At 36.0% G+C, this 18,428-nt stretch overlaps 3 protein-coding genes and 1 long non-coding RNA gene across 4 annotated transcripts in view; 2 read left to right on the top strand and 2 right to left on the bottom strand.

The window, feature by feature from the left end:
- Nucleotides 1-17,997, bottom strand: part of LOC134668106 (uncharacterized) — a 518,821-nt gene extending 500,824 nt beyond the window's left edge. Inside the window, exon 1 of the long non-coding RNA XR_010098715.1 lies at nucleotides 17,372-17,997. This is a non-coding gene — a long non-coding RNA (uncharacterized LOC134668106). The remainder of the gene's footprint in view (nucleotides 1-17,371) is intronic.
- LOC134668061 (annexin B9) overlaps nucleotides 1-18,428 on the top strand; it is a 47,505-nt gene that overhangs the window by 7,587 nt on the left and 21,490 nt on the right. The window lies entirely within an intron of this gene.
- LOC134667875 (copper homeostasis protein cutC homolog) lies at nucleotides 2,812-4,189 on the bottom strand. The gene is made up of 4 exons (XM_063525272.1): nucleotides 4,070-4,189; nucleotides 3,719-3,862; nucleotides 3,510-3,581; nucleotides 2,812-3,428 (listed from the first exon to the last, which is right to left on the bottom strand). Exons 1-4 carry the CDS (start codon nucleotides 4,070-4,072, stop codon nucleotides 2,820-2,822), a joined length of 828 nt encoding a protein of 275 aa, XP_063381342.1. The 5' UTR covers nucleotides 4,073-4,189; the 3' UTR covers nucleotides 2,812-2,819.
- On the top strand, nucleotides 4,505-18,206 carry LOC134667975 (protein Pixie). The gene is made up of 12 exons (XM_063525415.1): nucleotides 4,505-4,609; nucleotides 4,831-5,045; nucleotides 5,600-5,815; nucleotides 6,264-6,471; nucleotides 7,257-7,443; nucleotides 11,016-11,137; nucleotides 11,455-11,555; nucleotides 11,900-12,077; nucleotides 13,957-14,078; nucleotides 16,286-16,482; nucleotides 16,944-17,178; nucleotides 18,035-18,206. Exons 2-12 carry the CDS (start codon nucleotides 4,833-4,835, stop codon nucleotides 18,080-18,082), a joined length of 1,827 nt encoding a protein of 608 aa, XP_063381485.1. The 5' UTR covers nucleotides 4,505-4,609; nucleotides 4,831-4,832; the 3' UTR covers nucleotides 18,083-18,206.

The following is an 18,428-nucleotide window of genomic DNA, read 5'->3' as shown; positions in this document are numbered from 1 at the left end:
TGACTGGCTGGAGTGGCGTGAGTGGAGCGCGGGCGCACTCGACAACAACATAAGCCAGAGGGTCTACAACGAAGTCCGCGAACCACGTACGACGTGTTGCCTCTCTGTCGCACTTGTAAATTCGTACGTATGTGTGACAGGGGGCCGATTTTTGAAGTTCGACCACTCGATTTCGTGTATTTCGTTAAATGATATCCCACCAAAAACATTCTGTAAAAAACTAGCCAAGTCTCGATGGAGCTGCTTGTTTATCTCTAAAAAGTAATGAAATCTAGACAAAGTCGTGCCAATTCTAAGGTTCCTTACTGCGATTTCTTTATTATTATAGTTAATGTTGTGTGACTTGGCCGTTGAAGGGTACACAAGGGTACAAAACCAGGTGCTCCATGACACCATTGCACCAATCTGCCATTGCACCAAAAAGAAGTGTTTGTTTCAGGCTCGCCCATACATAAGTATTATTGAAATACGCAGCTTTATCAAGCCTACAATTGACTGGTTATTGAATCAACGTTTTCCAAGTGGCAATTTTCCATCGTCAATGGGTAGCGGTTCTGGCGACAGATTGGTGCAATGGTGTCATGGAGCACCTGGCCTTGACGGCCAAGTCACACAACATTAACTATAATAATAAAGAAATCGCAGTAAGGAACCTTAGAATTGGCACGACTTTGTCTAGATTTCATTACTTTTTAGAGATAAACAAGCAGCTCCATCGAGACTTGGCTAGTTTTTTACAGAATGTTTTTGGTGGGATTTCACTTCTTTTTGTAGAAACCCCCTGGCACTAATTAAAATAACCGACTTGGTTTCACATTACATCTCAAAACTTTTTTGTAGTAAAAGCGTTGCGAGACTTGCACCTTTTTACATGTAATGTTTTTGATGGGATCTCATCTCTTTTTGTAGGCAGTCCTTCTTTTCGGGTACTCATACCCATACTATGTATACACATAAGGACTGTATCGTTTATTATAAATACAACTTTACTTAGCCGTTTTTTCTGGTATTATGTTTTTATTAAAAAATTACACATATAGTTTAATTAGTGCTTTAATAATAAGTAACATTTCGTCCTGGGAGATCACGTAAAGCATATGGTTTGGACAATATTTACCCAATCCTCCCGAGTAACTACAACGATTTCGGACAAATACTACAAGAAAATTTACGGTTTGCGAACAAGATAAGTATTACACAAAAAAAATCGTACTATGTAAACAGCAATTACATATGATTCGTAAAGCGAAACATCTGGGCATAGTCTAATCATTTCTTTTAGTTGGAAAAAAAGTTTTGGATCTGTGCTTGGTGGCCTTTTTGAAAATATGGCATGTTACTTACGACAACCCCGACTTTGGTATACAATATAACCATCATGGAGCGTTTCTATCGACCTGTTCTAGCCATGGTTCAACGCCATGAATGTCCGTTAGGCTTTGGATTTCGGTAGATTCTTTTAGCTGTTTCCGTCATTTCCCTGGCGTCAGAAATTGACGGGAATCCAAAATGTTGCATAAAAAGTCGTTTTCATGTAAAGATAAAATACACCACATTTATTCTGTGGATGTTCAATTGAGCAATCATGAAAAGGACACTTAGATGGCATATTTTGGCAGCATATTAACCTTTTGTTTCTTTAAATCGTACTAAGGAATCGGTGAAATAGTCTCAAATTAAGCTCGATAGGCTTGTCCGAATTACATTTGCTAGAAGGTATTAAAATCATCATAAAGTCCCTAAAATAAAATAAATGTAAAACATTCTTATATCAGATATGTCTTAAAAATACCCCCAGATTATACCTTAAGAACATAGTAATACAAAATAATACACACGTCAACAGTTAGACCAGGTTTTATCTGTATTTATAATAAACGATACAGTCCTTATCATAACTAAACATATCTTCATTCACACTCACTACGTACATCGTATTGTTCCTTTACTTTACTTTACCTACTATTTGTAAGAACTGCAACAGTAACTTTGTAATATCATATATTTATATGCGATTACAAACTTACTTATGCAGTTCTTAGATCTTAAAAACGTGACTGATATTGCAATATTTTTAGGTTTTCCCTTTATGTGGCCATTAAACCCTAACTCTGTACCAAATTTCAGCTCTCTGAGTTTATGGGAAGTACTAGTTCTATTCTGATGATCATGAGTGAGTTTCATAAATGCGAAACTTTGCTTTCGCTTAACTTCGGAACTAAATGACCTACAGACTTGAAATTTTGGATTTTAAGTATGTGATTATAGCTTACTGGATGACCAAAATTTCTGCGTTCTGGTCTTATCCAGAGGTTCTCAAATAGGGGCCTGAAAATGCGGCGAAATGGTTCCAGTAAAGGATGGTACGGCAGTGTTTGCTTCGCGCTCGACTTGGCGGGGGCACTGCCGTGCCCCCCGATCTCCACTACTAGGCGTTTCAATTATACTAATAGAATTGAAATCGAATGGTCAATACCACTAGATTCCAAATTTCGATCGCTCGTATTTCAAAAATTAGCTTTTCGCCGTTTTCCGCCGATTTTCGAGTGACGAAATCGATTCAAAAATCGGCCCCCACGGAGGCAACACGTGGAACGTGGTTCGCGGTAAGCCCTCAGTTCCGTGGCCGGGTTTCCATAGTACGACCGGCGTGCGTACGTTATCCGACAAATAATAATAATTACGTAATCAAGTTATGTGAGTTGCCTTGCCTACACATGTAATGCAATACTTACACTTTTTTTTAGATTTGGGGATTTTGATCTTTAGTCACTTTTTATGAGGATTTGAGCATTTATTAAAAGGCAGATAAATACAAATCATTTAGTGCGTATTTGTAAAAGCTCATTTCTTATTGCACATCTTAATCTAATGACACTATTTTTATCTGTGTACAAAATTCTCTCAGGGCCTGCAATTTCCATTCCCATGTTCAAAGTTTTGCTAATCTTGGGCACTCTGGCAACTTTACATGAGCTATGAATGAACGGGCATCCCAGTTTCACATATTTTTTAACATTTTCTGTATTGATACCAGCACCAGGCATGATATGGATTTTGTCCTGGTAAAAGCCCATCATATCGGTGATTATTTGGAATGCTTCCGGATCCTCTACGGAAGGTCTCTGACCACTTGTAAGAACTCTGTCAAACCCAAGTTTGACAATTTTCTCAAGAGATACTAAAGTATCCTTGCATACATCAAAGGCTCTGTGAAAAGTTACCGGCAAAGGATTCGCCTTAGCAATAATTTTGGCACATGTAACAACATCAACTTCCTGTTCACTGGTAAGTGCACCAAAGACAAACCTGTTTACACCCATGTTTTTCATTATGACTAAGTCTAACAGCATTGTTTCTACTTCCGTCGGTGTGTAACAAAAATCGGAACCCGCTCTACATCTGATCATTACATTCACACTTGGTTTCTGAAATAGATACAATATCTAATTATGCTTCGGAAACTCAGTTTAAACAAGAGCAAACAAGGAATAAAAGGTTTTTTGTACCTCAGTTAACTCTGGGCATATACAATCTGAGCATGTGTGATGTATAGATGACCCTGTACCTATATTCCGTACCTGAAAAATAGAAAATAATTATAAAACACTATTGCGCTTTGCAAGTCCATAATTGAATACTTTTAAGTTTTAATCTTGTTGTATGATCTGTGCTCACACTAAACTAAGTAACGATTTTGTAACTATGACATACATACCATGTGTATTATTTGTTTCACCAGTCCAACTGTAGGTGTAAGACCACCTTCAGGAAGGGAGCTGCATACTTCAAGCTCTTCCGCACCTCCATGAATGGCATTGATGGCGGACTCCAAGCTGTCTATACACACTTCCAGTTTCACCTGATAACAATGTTAACAAATTAATTTAGATAGCCATAAGCAGTCACTATCACACCTACAGCAACAAAATAGTAAACTAACTACACTTTCGGCAACCTAGCACACCTAGTTATTTAGCAAAACATAACTTAAATAAGATAAGTATCAAGTGTTTCAAAATGATTTCACTACTAAGCACAATAACAATTGTAGGTAAGAACTAGCTACCATTTTGTAAGAAGCAACAGTAATCAATATTATCTAAAGTATACTAGAATTTTGATTTTTTTCCTTTAAATTTTTTGTATTGAATATGAAATTTATTTCTAATTTATGTCAACATGTCAACGACATTGTTGGCGAGACTTGTCAAAGTATACTTGCCAGTAAAAAAAAAACTGAACGTGGTTTATTTATGTTAATTAAATTAATCTATGAAAATGAATCCACATTACGCGTAGAATCCATGTAGAATCACATTTTTTATTATTTTTTAATTAAACAATTTATAAATTTCAATTTGAAATTTAATACTTTAATTATATGTTTTTTATTTCTCATAACAAAATGGTTTTCATAATTAATATGTATGAACGTTTTTAGTAATATCCAGATCAAACTGTCAAGTACACATGATAGACAGACCACTGAGCATATAATCACTACGTTAAAAAAAAGAAAATAGAAAATAATTCCTTTTGACATTTCAAAGTAAAGGTACACGCGAACGTAGGCAAGATTTCGCCAACGTTCGCCCTCTTTTACCAGGTATACGCTGTTTTACAAGTCCAAAGTTAAATATTACACGTAATACTCACGTTATCCTTAATTGCCTTTTAATACTACATTGTGCAATTTATAAAAACTGCAAACACAAAATACAAGTTGAGGTTATGTGGGAAATTCTGCCACATATGAGACGAAATTGTTGAATTGTTAATTACAGCTGGTTTATAAAGTGTTTTTTGATAGTTAATTTTCGTTGACAGTTATGTCTCGAAATAAACAACATGAGGAGACGGACAAGCTCACGCGTATCGCGATTGTGAACGCCGATCGCTGCAAGCCGAAGCGATGCAGGCAGGAGTGCAAGAAGAGTTGTCCGGTGGTGCGGATGGGCAAGCTTTGCATCGAGGTGACACCCAACGACAAGATCGCCACCATATCGGAGGAACTCTGCATCGGTTGCGGTATTTGTGTCAAGGTAAGACCTTTCAAGCTGTATTTGTCATTTCAAACAAGACCGAAGTGATCCCATAAGTGTTCCGTGAACAAAGTTTTGTAAGGAACACTAAAAACAAAGTGATCAATCACCGCAATGTTTTTCATGGTCATGTTAATTTAACGTTTTTAAGATAAATTGTTTAACAAAATTATATCATTTCTATCCAGGATCAAAAGCTGTTTAGAGACCAACCTACATTAGAGCACTAGAAAAGTCAAACACTGTGCCATGTTTTGATATACTTATAACATCAATACATAACAATTGAAGCAAATATTTGAAAACTTGGTTATAGCACTACCATGTTCAACAATATGGCTTTAAGGCACTGTTTCTGTACTAGGTTAAAATGTTCCAATTAGACCACAATGTTTGTATTGTTGGTACCAGATTTCAATTTAGTTTAATGCACTTACTGGTAGTACATACATTTGTGTTTTGATGTTTAAAATATACATTGTTTGAGGCAAATCTATCAAAAATAATAAGATTTGAGTAAGGTTAGTGTTGAATTTTATACAATTTGTCCACAGAAATGCCCATTTGATGCAATTACCATCATCAACATCCCGTCAAACCTGGAAAAGCATACAACCCATCGCTACTCCAAGAATTCATTCAAGCTACATCGCCTGCCCATCCCGCGGCCTGGTGAAGTTCTTGGGCTTGTCGGCCAGAACGGTATCGGCAAGTCTACTGCCCTGAAGATCCTTGCGGGGAAACAGAAGCCCAATCTGGGCCGCTATTCTGTAAGATGTAATTTAGACAGATATATAGGCATGTTTAATATAACTTAACCTATTTGCCAAGTAGGAGGAAGTCAATTTGTAATTAAAATAAGTCTTCATTAATTAAATGCAACACTAACAGTCATTGTATTTTAAAGCACCCATTTTGTATACATATAGTAGGTCGTATTATTTTGATCATTAACATTGGAGCTCACCTTAATTATTTTGTTTTCAATGCTCCCTCTAATCTAAAACTTTAAGAATAGAGATATTCTTAAAGTTTGTGTTCAAGAAGAGTTAAACCTCATCCTGTTTGATCATTAAAATCTTTTCTGTGGCAATTAGTGTAACTTGTAATTAAGCATACAATGCATGGGGTCTTTCGACCTCATCCTGCAGTGAATGCGTTAAGTATATGTAAGAAACCTTGAAGAGCATCTCTATTTTCAACTGCCCTTTGTTTTAGGATCCCCCGGACTGGCAAGAGATCCTCTCCCACTTCCGTGGATCTGAGCTGCAGAATTACTTCACCAAGATCCTGGAGGATGACCTGAAGGCCCTGATCAAGCCTCAGTATGTGGACCAGATCCCCAGGGCTGTGAAAGGAACAGTTGGACAACTGTTGGATAGGAAAAATGATATGAACAATATAGATGAAATTTGCAAGATGCTTGGTGAGTTATATTTTATTTGTTTGTGTGTATTTCCTTATTACAAGACTGCCCAAAAAAAGGAGTGTATAGGAGTGTGTAGGGTTTTGATGTTTTATTCAATTTAATAGAAACAAGAGTGTAGTTGGAAATAATATATTGTACTCTGTAAAAACAATTTAAGTACAAAATTATACAAAGGTGAATAGTTGTGAGAATATGCACCTAGGTATATCCTTTGTTTGAGCACGTTTTTATCAATTTACGAAACACTACCTATTATGCAAGTATACATATAGGTTTCATAACTGGAAAATTGATAAAACAATATTATTATAACAATTTTTTCTTAAATAGCAAAGTAGTAATAGTCTTATCCAGTAGTGAGTTTCAACAGTCTACAGATTTGTAATTAGTTCTCATTTGGCTCGATGCCAATGCCGAATCTATTGTTCTGCTTAAAGGACAGGACACATTTACATTGTCAAGACCATGTGTTATAAACTAAAATGAACAGTGTTGATTATTTTTGTCACAATGGTAGCTTTATGTACCTAGTGATATGGTCAATCTACTTTCAATGGCTAATCCTAAGGGGTGTCACTTGCGCGAAGACACCAGTCTCTTTTTGATTAAGAAAAACTTCATATGGAAACCGGACTAAGCACTAAGGCCTTGTTTCTCCTCTGGATTAAGAAGCAGGCTCCCATAAGCCACGGCAAAAAGCCCGGACAATGCCAGGAACATCATTAAGTCTAAGCTTTAATTTTGCCAGTATGATCACAATATTTTTACTTGCTTATCCTTAGATCTCTCTCACATCCGCGACCGCGAGATCGCGGCGCTGTCCGGTGGAGAACTGCAGCGCTTCGCCTGTGCCATGGTGTGCATCCAGAACGGGGACATTTTCATGTTCGACGAGCCGTCTTCCTATCTGGACGTCAAGCAGCGTCTCAATGCTGCCCGCACGATTCGTTCGCTCATCCATCCTGATAAGTAAGGCTTATTGCGTTATCAATCACCCTTTTCTCACTTGAGAAGTCATTGAAAGTAACAAATATTTGTAATAAGGTGGTACAGTTGACTAGCTGTTTGACCCATCACAAACATGTGTAGAACGAGTAAAGAAAAATATAATAATAATAATATATAATATGTTTATTGCTTTCATATTGGTGTTTATACAGATGTTCTTAACTAATAATGTTCCACAATATGACACCCTGTAAGGGTATTGCAATGTTATCTAACACATAAAACAATTATACAAGTTACAGAATACACAACAAATAGTAGTCGCAAAAAAATTGTTTATAGTATATATATGCCTATTTATGGTATTTATTATCATCGAAAAATTCTTGTATAGAATAAAAACAATTACTTATTAAATAAGTTTTTAAGTGACCTACAAATTTCTCATATTTAAATTCTTCTGCTATTTCTTTAGGAAGATTGTTGAAAATTCTTATAGATATGCTATAGGGACTTTTATTACTCATTTGTAAATTACTGGCAGGAAGGGCAATCTTATTTTGATTTCTTAAGTTCAAGTTACTAGTATGACGGTCTTTAGTTTTCCTATATAGGTCGGGATGTTTTCGTACAAATTTGCATGTTTCTAAGATGTAAAGGGATGGTAAAGTTAAAATATTTAATTTTTTAAAGTAAGGTCTGCAACTTTCTTGATTTTTTATGTTACTTAATATTCTAATACACCTTTTTTGCAGTATGAACAAATCTACACTATTTGTGCTGTTACCCCATAATACAATCCCGTATTGGAGCCATGTCTGTGTAAATGCGTGATAAGCACTAAGAGCTGTTTTCAAGCCTGAAGTTTTTTTAATATTTCTGAGGGCATAAGCAAAGCATGATATTTTTAAACTAATTTTATCTATGTGTGTTTTCCAATTAATGTTTTCGTCAATATTTATACCGAGAAGATTACAGTTTTTTACGGGTAAAATTGGGTCGTTTAGGTAGGTAAAATTAACATCTAATGGATTCCGCTGATGGGGTCGGAATTGGATTAAATTTGTCTTTTTTAGATTTAGTTGTAGATTATGGTCGGTGTTGTTGATTATGGTGTAGTATTACAGAATACTATACCAAAAACAAACAACACTACCGGAAGAATCCCAAATGGAAATATTCGCAGACACTGAACCAGTACCAAATATACTACAGGAAGAAACAATAAGAGCAATCAACACACAAAAACAAGATAAAGCACCAGGCTCAGACCAAATAACAAACGAGTTACTAAAACACACGTTACCAGTGATTGGACCAAGACTAACAGAAATATTCAACGACATCCTAACAACCGAAAGCATACCCAAAGATTGGATGAAATCAACTATAATACTAATACATAAAAAAGGAGACAAGGGAGACATGAGTAACTATAGACCAATAAGTCTAATGGCAAACATTTATAAGATATTTTCAAAGATAATACTATCACGTATCACGGTCAAACTCGAAGAAAATCAACCCAAAGAACAGGCGGGCTTTCGAAGCAAATTTTCCACGATAGACCACATCCACGTCCTAAGACAAGTGATCCAAAAATACAGGGAATATAATAAAGTCTATTACTTAGGATTCGTGGATTTTAATAAAGCATTCGATACCATATATCAAGCATCATCTGGAAAGCGCTAACAATACAGGGAGTAGAGCCCAAATACATTAGAATACTCAAAAACATTTACTCGAATAGTACGGCCCAAGTTAAGCTGGAAAGAACAGGGGAAGAATTTCCACTCGAAAGAGGAGTCAGACAGGGCGACCCAATCTCACCGAAATTATTCTCCGCGGTATTAGAGATGGTCTTTAGAAACTTGGAATGGGATCGAAATGGAATCAACATAAACGGCGAAAAACTTAACCACCTACGTTTCGCAGACGATATCGTCCTGTTTTCTGAAGATCCAAGTAACTTAGAAGAAATGTTACAACAGCTATCTGATGAAAGTGCCAAGGTAGGTCTCTCAATGAACACCTCCAAAACAAAGGTGATGACAAACTCAACTAGAGTAGATATTAAAGTAAATAATGGACAAATACAGTATGTGAACGAATACATATATCTAGGTCAACTAATAGCCCCAGAAGATACAATGCAAAAAGAAATAAACAGAAGGATTACAAATAGCTGGAAACGATTCTGGTCTTTGAGCGAAATTATGAAGGACAAAGACATGCCCATCAAAGAGAAAAGGAAGGTATTTGATACGTGTATCCTCCCATGCTTATCGTATGGATGTCAAACATGGGCACTGACCGAACAACAACTAAACAAAATAAAAGTGTGTCAAAACGGAATGGAGAGAAGTGTTCTAGGAGTAAAACGCAGAGATAAGGTTAGTCTACAAATTATAAAGAATAAAACTAAATTCAAAAACATCCAATATGTTTACAAACGATTAAAGTGGAGATGGACAGGGCATATGTTAAGGGAAAGAACAGAAAAGTGGACAAAAATAATAACGGAATGGTACCCGAGGGACGGGACAAGAAAAGAAGGAGGACAATTTAAACGTTGGGAAGACGACATAAGAAAGATAGCTGGCCCTACATGGAGACGAACTGCAAAAGACAGGATAAAATGGAAAGGTTTAGAGGAGGCCTATGTCGAAAGACAAGCTGTAAAAAGGAAGAAGCGAAAACCGGTTGCCGATTCACTTAGTTAAGGAATTAGATATAAAATATATAGTGTAGTATAAAAGAAACATAGTGCAACTTAATACTTATATTATTATTATGTTACACAGCAATAAAGGCTTATTTTATTTTTATTTTATTTTTTATGGTCGGTGAGCCATTGTATTACGGTATCAAGAGTACTATTTAATTTATGAGTTAGATCTTTGCTGTTTAAACAAGAGAATACAATAGAAATATCATCGGCGTATAAGAAACTTTTAGTATATTCGGTGTTTATTATTTTTGCCAGATCATTTATATAAATTAAGAAAAGGATGCAGCCTAAAACACTGCCCTGCGGAATAGAGCAAGTTATTTGTCTTTTTTGTGATAATATTTTATAAAGAGAGTTAGTTGCTTTATTAAAATAGTCTATTTCTACATATTGTATCCTATTTGTTAAGTATGACTTGAACCAGTCATGAGCTGTTCCACGGATTCCTATGTCATATAATTTATTTAGGAGAATATTATGTTGAACGCGGTCATAGGCTTTACTCATGTCAAGTAAAAGCCCGAATGCATATCTCTTACTATCAATAATATTAATAACATCATGCATAAATTTGTGAACAGTTAATACTGTACATCTTTTCTTCCTAAAGCCGAATTGACTATCATCTATTATCTCGTACTTATCACAAAAAGCTGACAGACGTTTATTGCATATAAAATAGGTGTGTGCAACCATATTTTTTATAAATTAATGAGGCTCGAAGCAAGCGAGTGAAAGCAATACATTTGATAGAATCTAACGTATGAACACATGTTCGTCGCTATGTTGCTTGGTGTCTAATCCATAGACCATTTTTTAAAACACTTTATATTAAAGTGTACGTATTTTTTTTGTACAGGTTCATCATCGTGGTGGAGCATGACTTGTCAGTGCTGGACTACCTGTCTGACTTTATTTGCTGTCTGTATGGCGTGCCCGGAGCTTATGGTGTTGTGACTATGCCTTTCTCTGTACGAGAAGGTTTGTACCTAATATTAACTGATTTAAAATTGAATATAACAACTAAAATATCGATTAATAAATATGTAACCATTAAATACATTAAACAAATAGAAAATCAAGGTGGCTAGATCATGTTCAGATATTTATGAGCAGTGTAGGTACAGCTGGCTGCAGAAGGGCAAGAAGGGCATTAAAATCATTCATAAAGAGGCCATGCAATTTTCGGCTTATTAAGTTATTCATGGCGGTGTAAAATAACTGGCCATCAATTTTATTTTCTTTTGTATAAGAAAACCCCAAAAACAAAATAAGTAATAAGTACCGTTTTTTCTCAGGTATCAATATATTCCTTGATGGGTTTGTGCCCACTGAAAACATGAGATTCAGGACTGAATCCTTGGTCTTCAAGGTTGCTGAGTCAGCAACTGAAGAAGAGGTCAGTATTTTTTTATTTACTCAAGCTGAGTTATTCTTATTATTGCAAGGTTTTATACTCATTATTCATTTAAATACATTAAAAATAAACTGAATGAATAAGTACACAGTGTACACACTGCACATTTAATATAGGTAAAAATTTTGGCAGGTTTTATTGTACAGTCAACTCCATCCAGAGATGCCTGACAATAATACAAACTTCTACTTAGAGGGTGAATAAACCTAGAGCTCGTTTAGCACAGTTAATACTCGTAGTTGCTATAATGTACAAAGAGATGTCTGGTGGTAGACAAAAAGCTTTTGTGAAACTGGAAATCCTGTTATACATATATATTTTTATAGATTAAAAGAATGAACCACTATGAGTACCCGGAAATGACCAAAAAAATGGGAGATTTCAATCTTCGCGTGAAGCCTGGCGAGTTCTCAGACTCCGAGATTTTAGTTTTGCTCGGAGAGAACGGAACCGGAAAGACGACATTTATCAGAATGTTGGCTGGCAATTTGGAACCTGATGAAGGTATGTAGCACAGTACATATTTATTTAGCTGTGGACAGTTGTTACATTCAATTCCTATTTAAGATTATATTTATTATTTGCTTGTTTTCACCCATGGCGGAAAGAAGATAGAAATTTAATTTGGGTAATGGCTAATCCACTTTAGTGATTTGATATCGGTTATCGAATTGCGCTACTTGCTTCTCTTTTCTCAACATGTCAAGAGTAAGAAAATACCGATTAGTGTGAATTGAGCATTACAATATAAATACTCAAACACATCCACTTTGTCAGGCGCGAAATTAAAATATTCTATGGGAAAACAACTCTTCGCGCCTAATTTTTTTCCACTGACAAGGTGGGTGTGTCAGAGTCTCAGAGTATAATATTCTACAGCTTGGCAAAAAAGAGTAGAATTTAAAAAGTGGCAACACTGTAGAGTCGTCCCGTTTTCTTATATAAATTGGTTTGAAAGGGACGACGCTAAAGTATTGCCACTTTTTAATTTCTACTCTTGTTTGCCAAGCTGTATATCTTTATTTTTCACCAGAATACAAATGAAAACTGCATAAAAACTTAAGAAACAGTAGAACGGTAGATAACGAGTCAGGTCATAATGCTAAAACGCAATAGAGTTAGACCAAGAAAAGTCTGCAGCGATTTTGATAGCATACGCAGTGCTAGTGATATTTTAAACGTCAAACTTCTGTGAAATTGTTATGACGTATAAATGCGTCTGCTAGCAAAATCATTGCAGACTTGGTCTAACTCTACAACGGACATCAACCAATAATAGTACAAAACCGAAGTTTGACAGCGGTTCAGGGTTAAATCTTGCTATCCCTTTCTAATATACGGCACTATCCCTTTCGGCTGTTTAGGGTTGTCAAAATTCAAGTGATTATCTATCTGTGGTCATGCACGCAAAAGGAAGTCAAGTGGTGCCAATACTGCCAATCCTAATAATTGCTCGGAGCAATGCTGAGCCGAGCGGAGCCGAGTTTGACCGATCTCAGGAGTTTCGCACCCCTGCGTCAACGTTTCTTTGTAAACGCTCTGTAGAATCGACCAAAAACTGCAGTTAAGCAAGAAGAGTTGGTCAATTAAAAATGTACCTTAAACGCGCCCGTAGTAAAACATCGATTGATTTTTTTTGTACACATCTGGCAACATTAACATTCAAACGTCACTTTTGTGAAAGTTGTCAATCGGTTTTCGCTTCATTGAGAAAAAATAATATTATAGAATTCTAAAGAAAACTGTGTTATAATCTGCATCGTTTATTGAAACAAATGTAACATTACGTGTATTACTATATTTTTCGATGACAGATCACAAAGTTTTTGCTTACGTGTTGAGGTTATAAGTGTGTTATCGAAATATAGCTAAATGTATTGTTAAAAATTGTTATGGCTAGAACTGAACTATTTGATCTCTATTTTCATCCTGTGTTTCAAAAATGTTTACGACACGCGGAGTCTTCGTTGTCCACTGATGGTAATGTGCATTAGAGTGATTTGAATACAAGTTCAATACAAATTAAATGCCCTGCAACGATGCGTACGTTTGACAGTGCTAAAATATAAATATTCGCGGACTGCTAACTATTTAAACACAGCACGATTGCCGTAAAGACTTACGCCCGTATATATGACGAGATTATTGTATTACTTTTTAAATTGATTAATTGTAATACTTTAATATAACCAGTTATATACAATTTATAAGGAAAGACATACAATACAACGACAACACAACAACAACAATACAATTACAATTTATAGGGAGGATATTGATGGAAGAACTGTACTTTAGCTACTGTGGAATTTATGGCCCATCTATTGTGCAAAGTAACTTATGTTTAAAATGTAGTTGATATAGTAGTTTATTATTTCCTCAGGTTCGGGCACCCTGCCGCAGTTGCACATTAGTTATAAACCACAGAAGATATCTCCCAAGTCACAGGGCCTAGTCCGAAGCTTGCTGCATGAAAAAATTAGAGATGCATACATTCACCCTCAGGTAAGTTATCATGACAAATATTAAAAACTGGATCCACTCCCTGTTAACCCTTAAATGCATAGTGTTGCCAAATGTCTACAAAGCATTAGCCCACAGATTTTAAAAAAAGGCTTATGTTCTTGAACGCAACTTTATACCACACGTCAAGTATTAGGGTAATGATTTAAGGGTTAAATTTGTGCAATATTTTTAATTTATAATAATTACATTCGTTTTAAGATGAAAAGTCGGAAAGCTTGAAAAAATCCAGAAGCTGATAATTTTTAGTATGTGATTCTGAACGGTGTTTTCGGGGTTTGTAATTATTTTATATTTAAAAACTTTATCATAGGTATATCACAAATAGTGTACCTTTCTAATGGTAGTAAAATATTTCATATATCTATTACTGAAAATTACATAAATATGATTTAGCCAATTCAACTTCTAACACTGATTTCGCAGAGAAAATCGAAATTATATTTTTTTTAACTATTTTTCCTAGAATCGGCAAACAATTATGTGATACATATATTAATTTCGGGCAAAAAGAAGAAATCATGCATTTAAGGGTTAAGAACCATTAATTTAAGAAAATCAAAACTCATGAACACAGTCATGATTTGGAATTGATACAAATATATCTGAAGTATACATATATGTGGTTGTCCATCATCCCTATGCTTCATGTGCAGTGATCAGCACAGACAGTGGGACTGTGGATTCCAAGTAGAAATCTTAATTTTATTATTTAAAAATCTTATTTAAAATAATACTCAATAGAATTACGTTTAGAAAGGGGAGTAAGGCAAGGAGACCCACTGTCTCCTAAGATATTCATCGCCATTCTAGAAACCATCTTCAGTAAGCTAAAATGGAGTAAATTAGGAATATACGTACAAGGTACTTACTTAAATCATTTAAGATTTGCAGATGACCTAGTGTTGATAGCGGAGTCATGTACGCAACTACATCACATGACGGAATCCCTACACATTGAGAGTATCAAGGTAGGACTAGAAATGAACCTAAGTAAGACAAAGGCAATGACAAATAGCTGGAAAAGACCACTAAGTATAAATGGAAACACGCTGGAATATGTAGAAAAATATACCTACCTAGGAAAGAACACTAGCTTCAATAAAGACAATAATGAAACGGAAATAGAAAGGCGAATACAACAAACATGGAACAAGTACTGGAGCCTAAAAGGTATATTTAAAAGTAACATGCCAGTAGCCATTAAAACTAAAGTCCTAAATTCAAGTGTCTTGCCATGTATGACATACGGAAGCCAAACTTGGAAATTCACGGCAAAAGCTCAAAGAAAAATCATTACATGTCAACGGGCGCTAGAAAGAAGCATGCTCAATATAAGAAAAATAGAAAAAATAAGACACTCAAAAATAAGAGAAAAAACAGGAGCAACAGATGCCTTGAGCTATGCAAAAAGACTAAAGTGGAAGTGGGCAGGCCATACAGCAAGACTTACAGATAAAAGATGGACATTAATAGTCACCAAATGGAGAGGTCCACTTGGCAAAAGAGGCCGGGGCAGACCACAAATGCGTTGGGATGAAGACCTAAAAAGAACAGCCGGCACAGACTGGATGGCGACAGCACAAGACAGGGACAAATGGGCAGCATTGGAGGAGGCCTTTACCCACTAGGGATTCATTAGTAAAACACATATTATATAAGTCTTAGTTTTATTTTAAATTTTTTATGTAAACTTTTTACAATGAATAAAGGGCTTTTTTATTTTTTTTATTTTTTATAGAATTACGTTTACGAACAAAATCGCGGCATTTGAGTAATATTCATTCAAGTCCCATATTAAGATTTTTACTCTGAAGCCTGTGGTATGGCACCCTCCATGCCGATCACTGTTCATGTGCATAAGCAGGCTAAAGCTGCATATAGCTAGCCATGACCAATGTGATCCTATGGATCCTTGCTCCCATTCCTTCACTTTATAAGGGGACTACCCTGAATTCTTCTTCTCGTCAGGACATGTCCAGGTTTTTAGTAATTTTTCAGGATTGTCGCTTGATTTGGCATCTTTGGATTTTTGGAACCCATTTATATGATTAATTTATTACAATGATTACACGGAAATGTTTTTTTAATGAATTGTATTTTCCAATTGTTAAAAATGGATTATTGTGTGATGTACATAAAAGCGGCATTGTAACCTAATTAATGTTTGTATTTTGTTGTTATTTCAGTTTATCACGGACGTGATGAAGCCAATGAAGATTGAGGAGATCATGGACCAGGAGGTGCAGAACCTGTCGGGAGGTGAATTGCAGCGAGTGGCGCTGGTGCTATGTTTGGGCAAGCCCGCCGATGTGTACCTCATTGACGAGCCCTCTGCTTACCTTGACTCTGAACAGCGTTTGGTTGCAGCTAAAGTTATAAAAAGGTAAGCAGATTTATTTGGTATTCATGTTTACAAACAGTTCAATGCAGATATTCTTTATTGTTCACGAGAGTAGTAAACATTGTAAACAATCATATGAAGAACTGGAAACTAAAGTTAACAAGGGCCATTTCACTAAGGAATTATTTATAACCTCACTAATGGGTAATGGCATATCTTTTTAAATCATATTAGCAAAACTTAATAAATACATGAAGAATATTCCAAGCTTCTAAGGTGGTCCCTAACTACTAAGTATCATGTGCATGTATGCTTGCTTATGATTATCTTACTTATCTATGCTTCAGATACCCAACTCTTTTATCTCTCATATTTCCCCTGTTTATAGGAATGCAGGATGTTTTATAAAGTGCTTTGTCTACTTACGTGGCTGTTCCATTTTTTTTTCTTAGTAACCTCTCCCACATGTGAACTATAACAGTACCTACATTACGATCCCGCAGGTTCATCCTCCACGCGAAGCGGACAGGCTTCGTGGTGGAGCACGACTTCATCATGGCGACGTACCTGGCGGACCGCGTGATCGTGTTCGAGGGCACGCCGTCCTCGGACGCGACGGCGCACGCGCCGCAGTCGCTGCTCAACGGCATGAACAAGTTCCTCGAGCTGCTGGGCATCACCTTCAGGAGGGACCCTAACAACTTCAGGCCTAGGATCAATAAACATTCTTCTGTGAAGGTCAGTTGAATACATGATGATGATTGTTAACTCCATAGAATAAAGTTATCCACCTTGATATGGAGACAAATGTGATCTGTGCTAAATATGTACTCATATAACAAACATATCTCTAATGTTAGCACTCCGAAAGGCAACAATCGCTGAAATAGACTTGGCCAGATGGTGGCATTGCCTTTGAAGAGACTTGAACGAATACTCTGTATCTTTAGGTATTTAAATAAAAGTAAACAAATAATATTTACATTTTCGGATAGTTATAACATTTATTGGTTAACCAACCAAATACAAAACCGCCTGGATCTGGCACTGAACGACTTGACTTTAATCTACATTATTTGATCGTGTAATGTTTTCATCTACCGTCAACTGGCTTAAGGAGCCATTTGATGGTAGATTTTGTTTACTTATATTTAAATACCTAAAGATACAGACTATAGGATTGACATTTTCACAAACATCTGACTGGAAAGGTGAGTTAGAATTTAAGATATACTGTTACTCATACTCGTACCACTGGACTTAAACATGTATAATCGGTAAATTTCATATTTTCCGATTTTCCGTACATATCTCCATATTTTTAGAACATTTACAAATCAATGGTTTTTAGATCTGAATTTGTCTGTGCATTTTTTGGCAACTGCGGCATTCTGGTCGTGCTAATTAAAATAGACAACTCTATTCTGCACTCATGTCAACATAAATAGAGCGCAAAATGAGGACAACAAAAAACATAGTGAGTTAAAATCACTGTAGGTCCTGCAGATTTGTTGATATTCATGGGGATTTGTAACCTCTAAACAAGGAAAACGGGTCGGTGATGTAGGTATTAATGTTTTCCCTTTTCTTCCAGGACATGGAACAGAAACGGGCAGGTCAATACTTCTTCCTGGAGGACTAGACCGCGGCACCACCACGATATTTATATACTTCGGAACTGTATCTGTCACAACCGTGATGGCGCGCCATCCGTGTATTTCCATTATATTACTGTAATAATAATAAAAATCAGTTTTATACAACCACATTTGTAATTATTATTTATTTTTTATACCTATTAAGCGCCACCTGCATGATCCCACTAACTAATTTGGGTGCGGTTTTTTCACGGAAGAAAGAATGAGCACGCCGGTAGGTTTTTAGTGTTCCGTCAGGCGTGGCTCACTCCGCGATTTTGTCGCTTTGCTACAGGTAGCTAAAACTCCATCCGTTCGACCCCAATTTCGGGGTTTGCCATAAGCCGCGCG

Source organism: Cydia fagiglandana, chromosome 1 (genome assembly GCF_963556715.1).
Source record: "Cydia fagiglandana chromosome 1, ilCydFagi1.1, whole genome shotgun sequence".
Classification (NCBI taxonomy): domain Eukaryota; kingdom Metazoa; phylum Arthropoda; class Insecta; order Lepidoptera; family Tortricidae; genus Cydia; species Cydia fagiglandana.
This window is presented reverse-complemented; position numbering and strand designations above follow the sequence as displayed.

Excerpts from the sequence above, each read along its gene's own strand:
- LOC134667875 (XM_063525272.1), bottom strand. Across the intron at positions 3,582-3,718 it reads TGAAACAAATAATACACATG|GTACGGAATATAGGTACAGG; the intron begins GTATGTATGTCA and ends TCTATTTTTCAG. Across the intron at positions 3,429-3,509 it reads TATGCCCAGAGTTAACTGAG|AAACCAAGTGTGAATGTAAT; the intron begins GTACAAAAAACC and ends TATCTATTTCAG.
- LOC134667975 (XM_063525415.1), top strand. The coding sequence starts at position 4,833 with ATGTCTCGAAATAAACAACATGAGGAGACGGACAAGCTCACGCGTATC. Across the intron at positions 6,472-7,256 it reads TGAAATTTGCAAGATGCTTG|ATCTCTCTCACATCCGCGAC; the intron begins GTGAGTTATATT and ends GCTTATCCTTAG. Across the intron at positions 12,078-13,956 it reads CAATTTGGAACCTGATGAAG|GTTCGGGCACCCTGCCGCAG; the intron begins GTATGTAGCACA and ends TTATTTCCTCAG.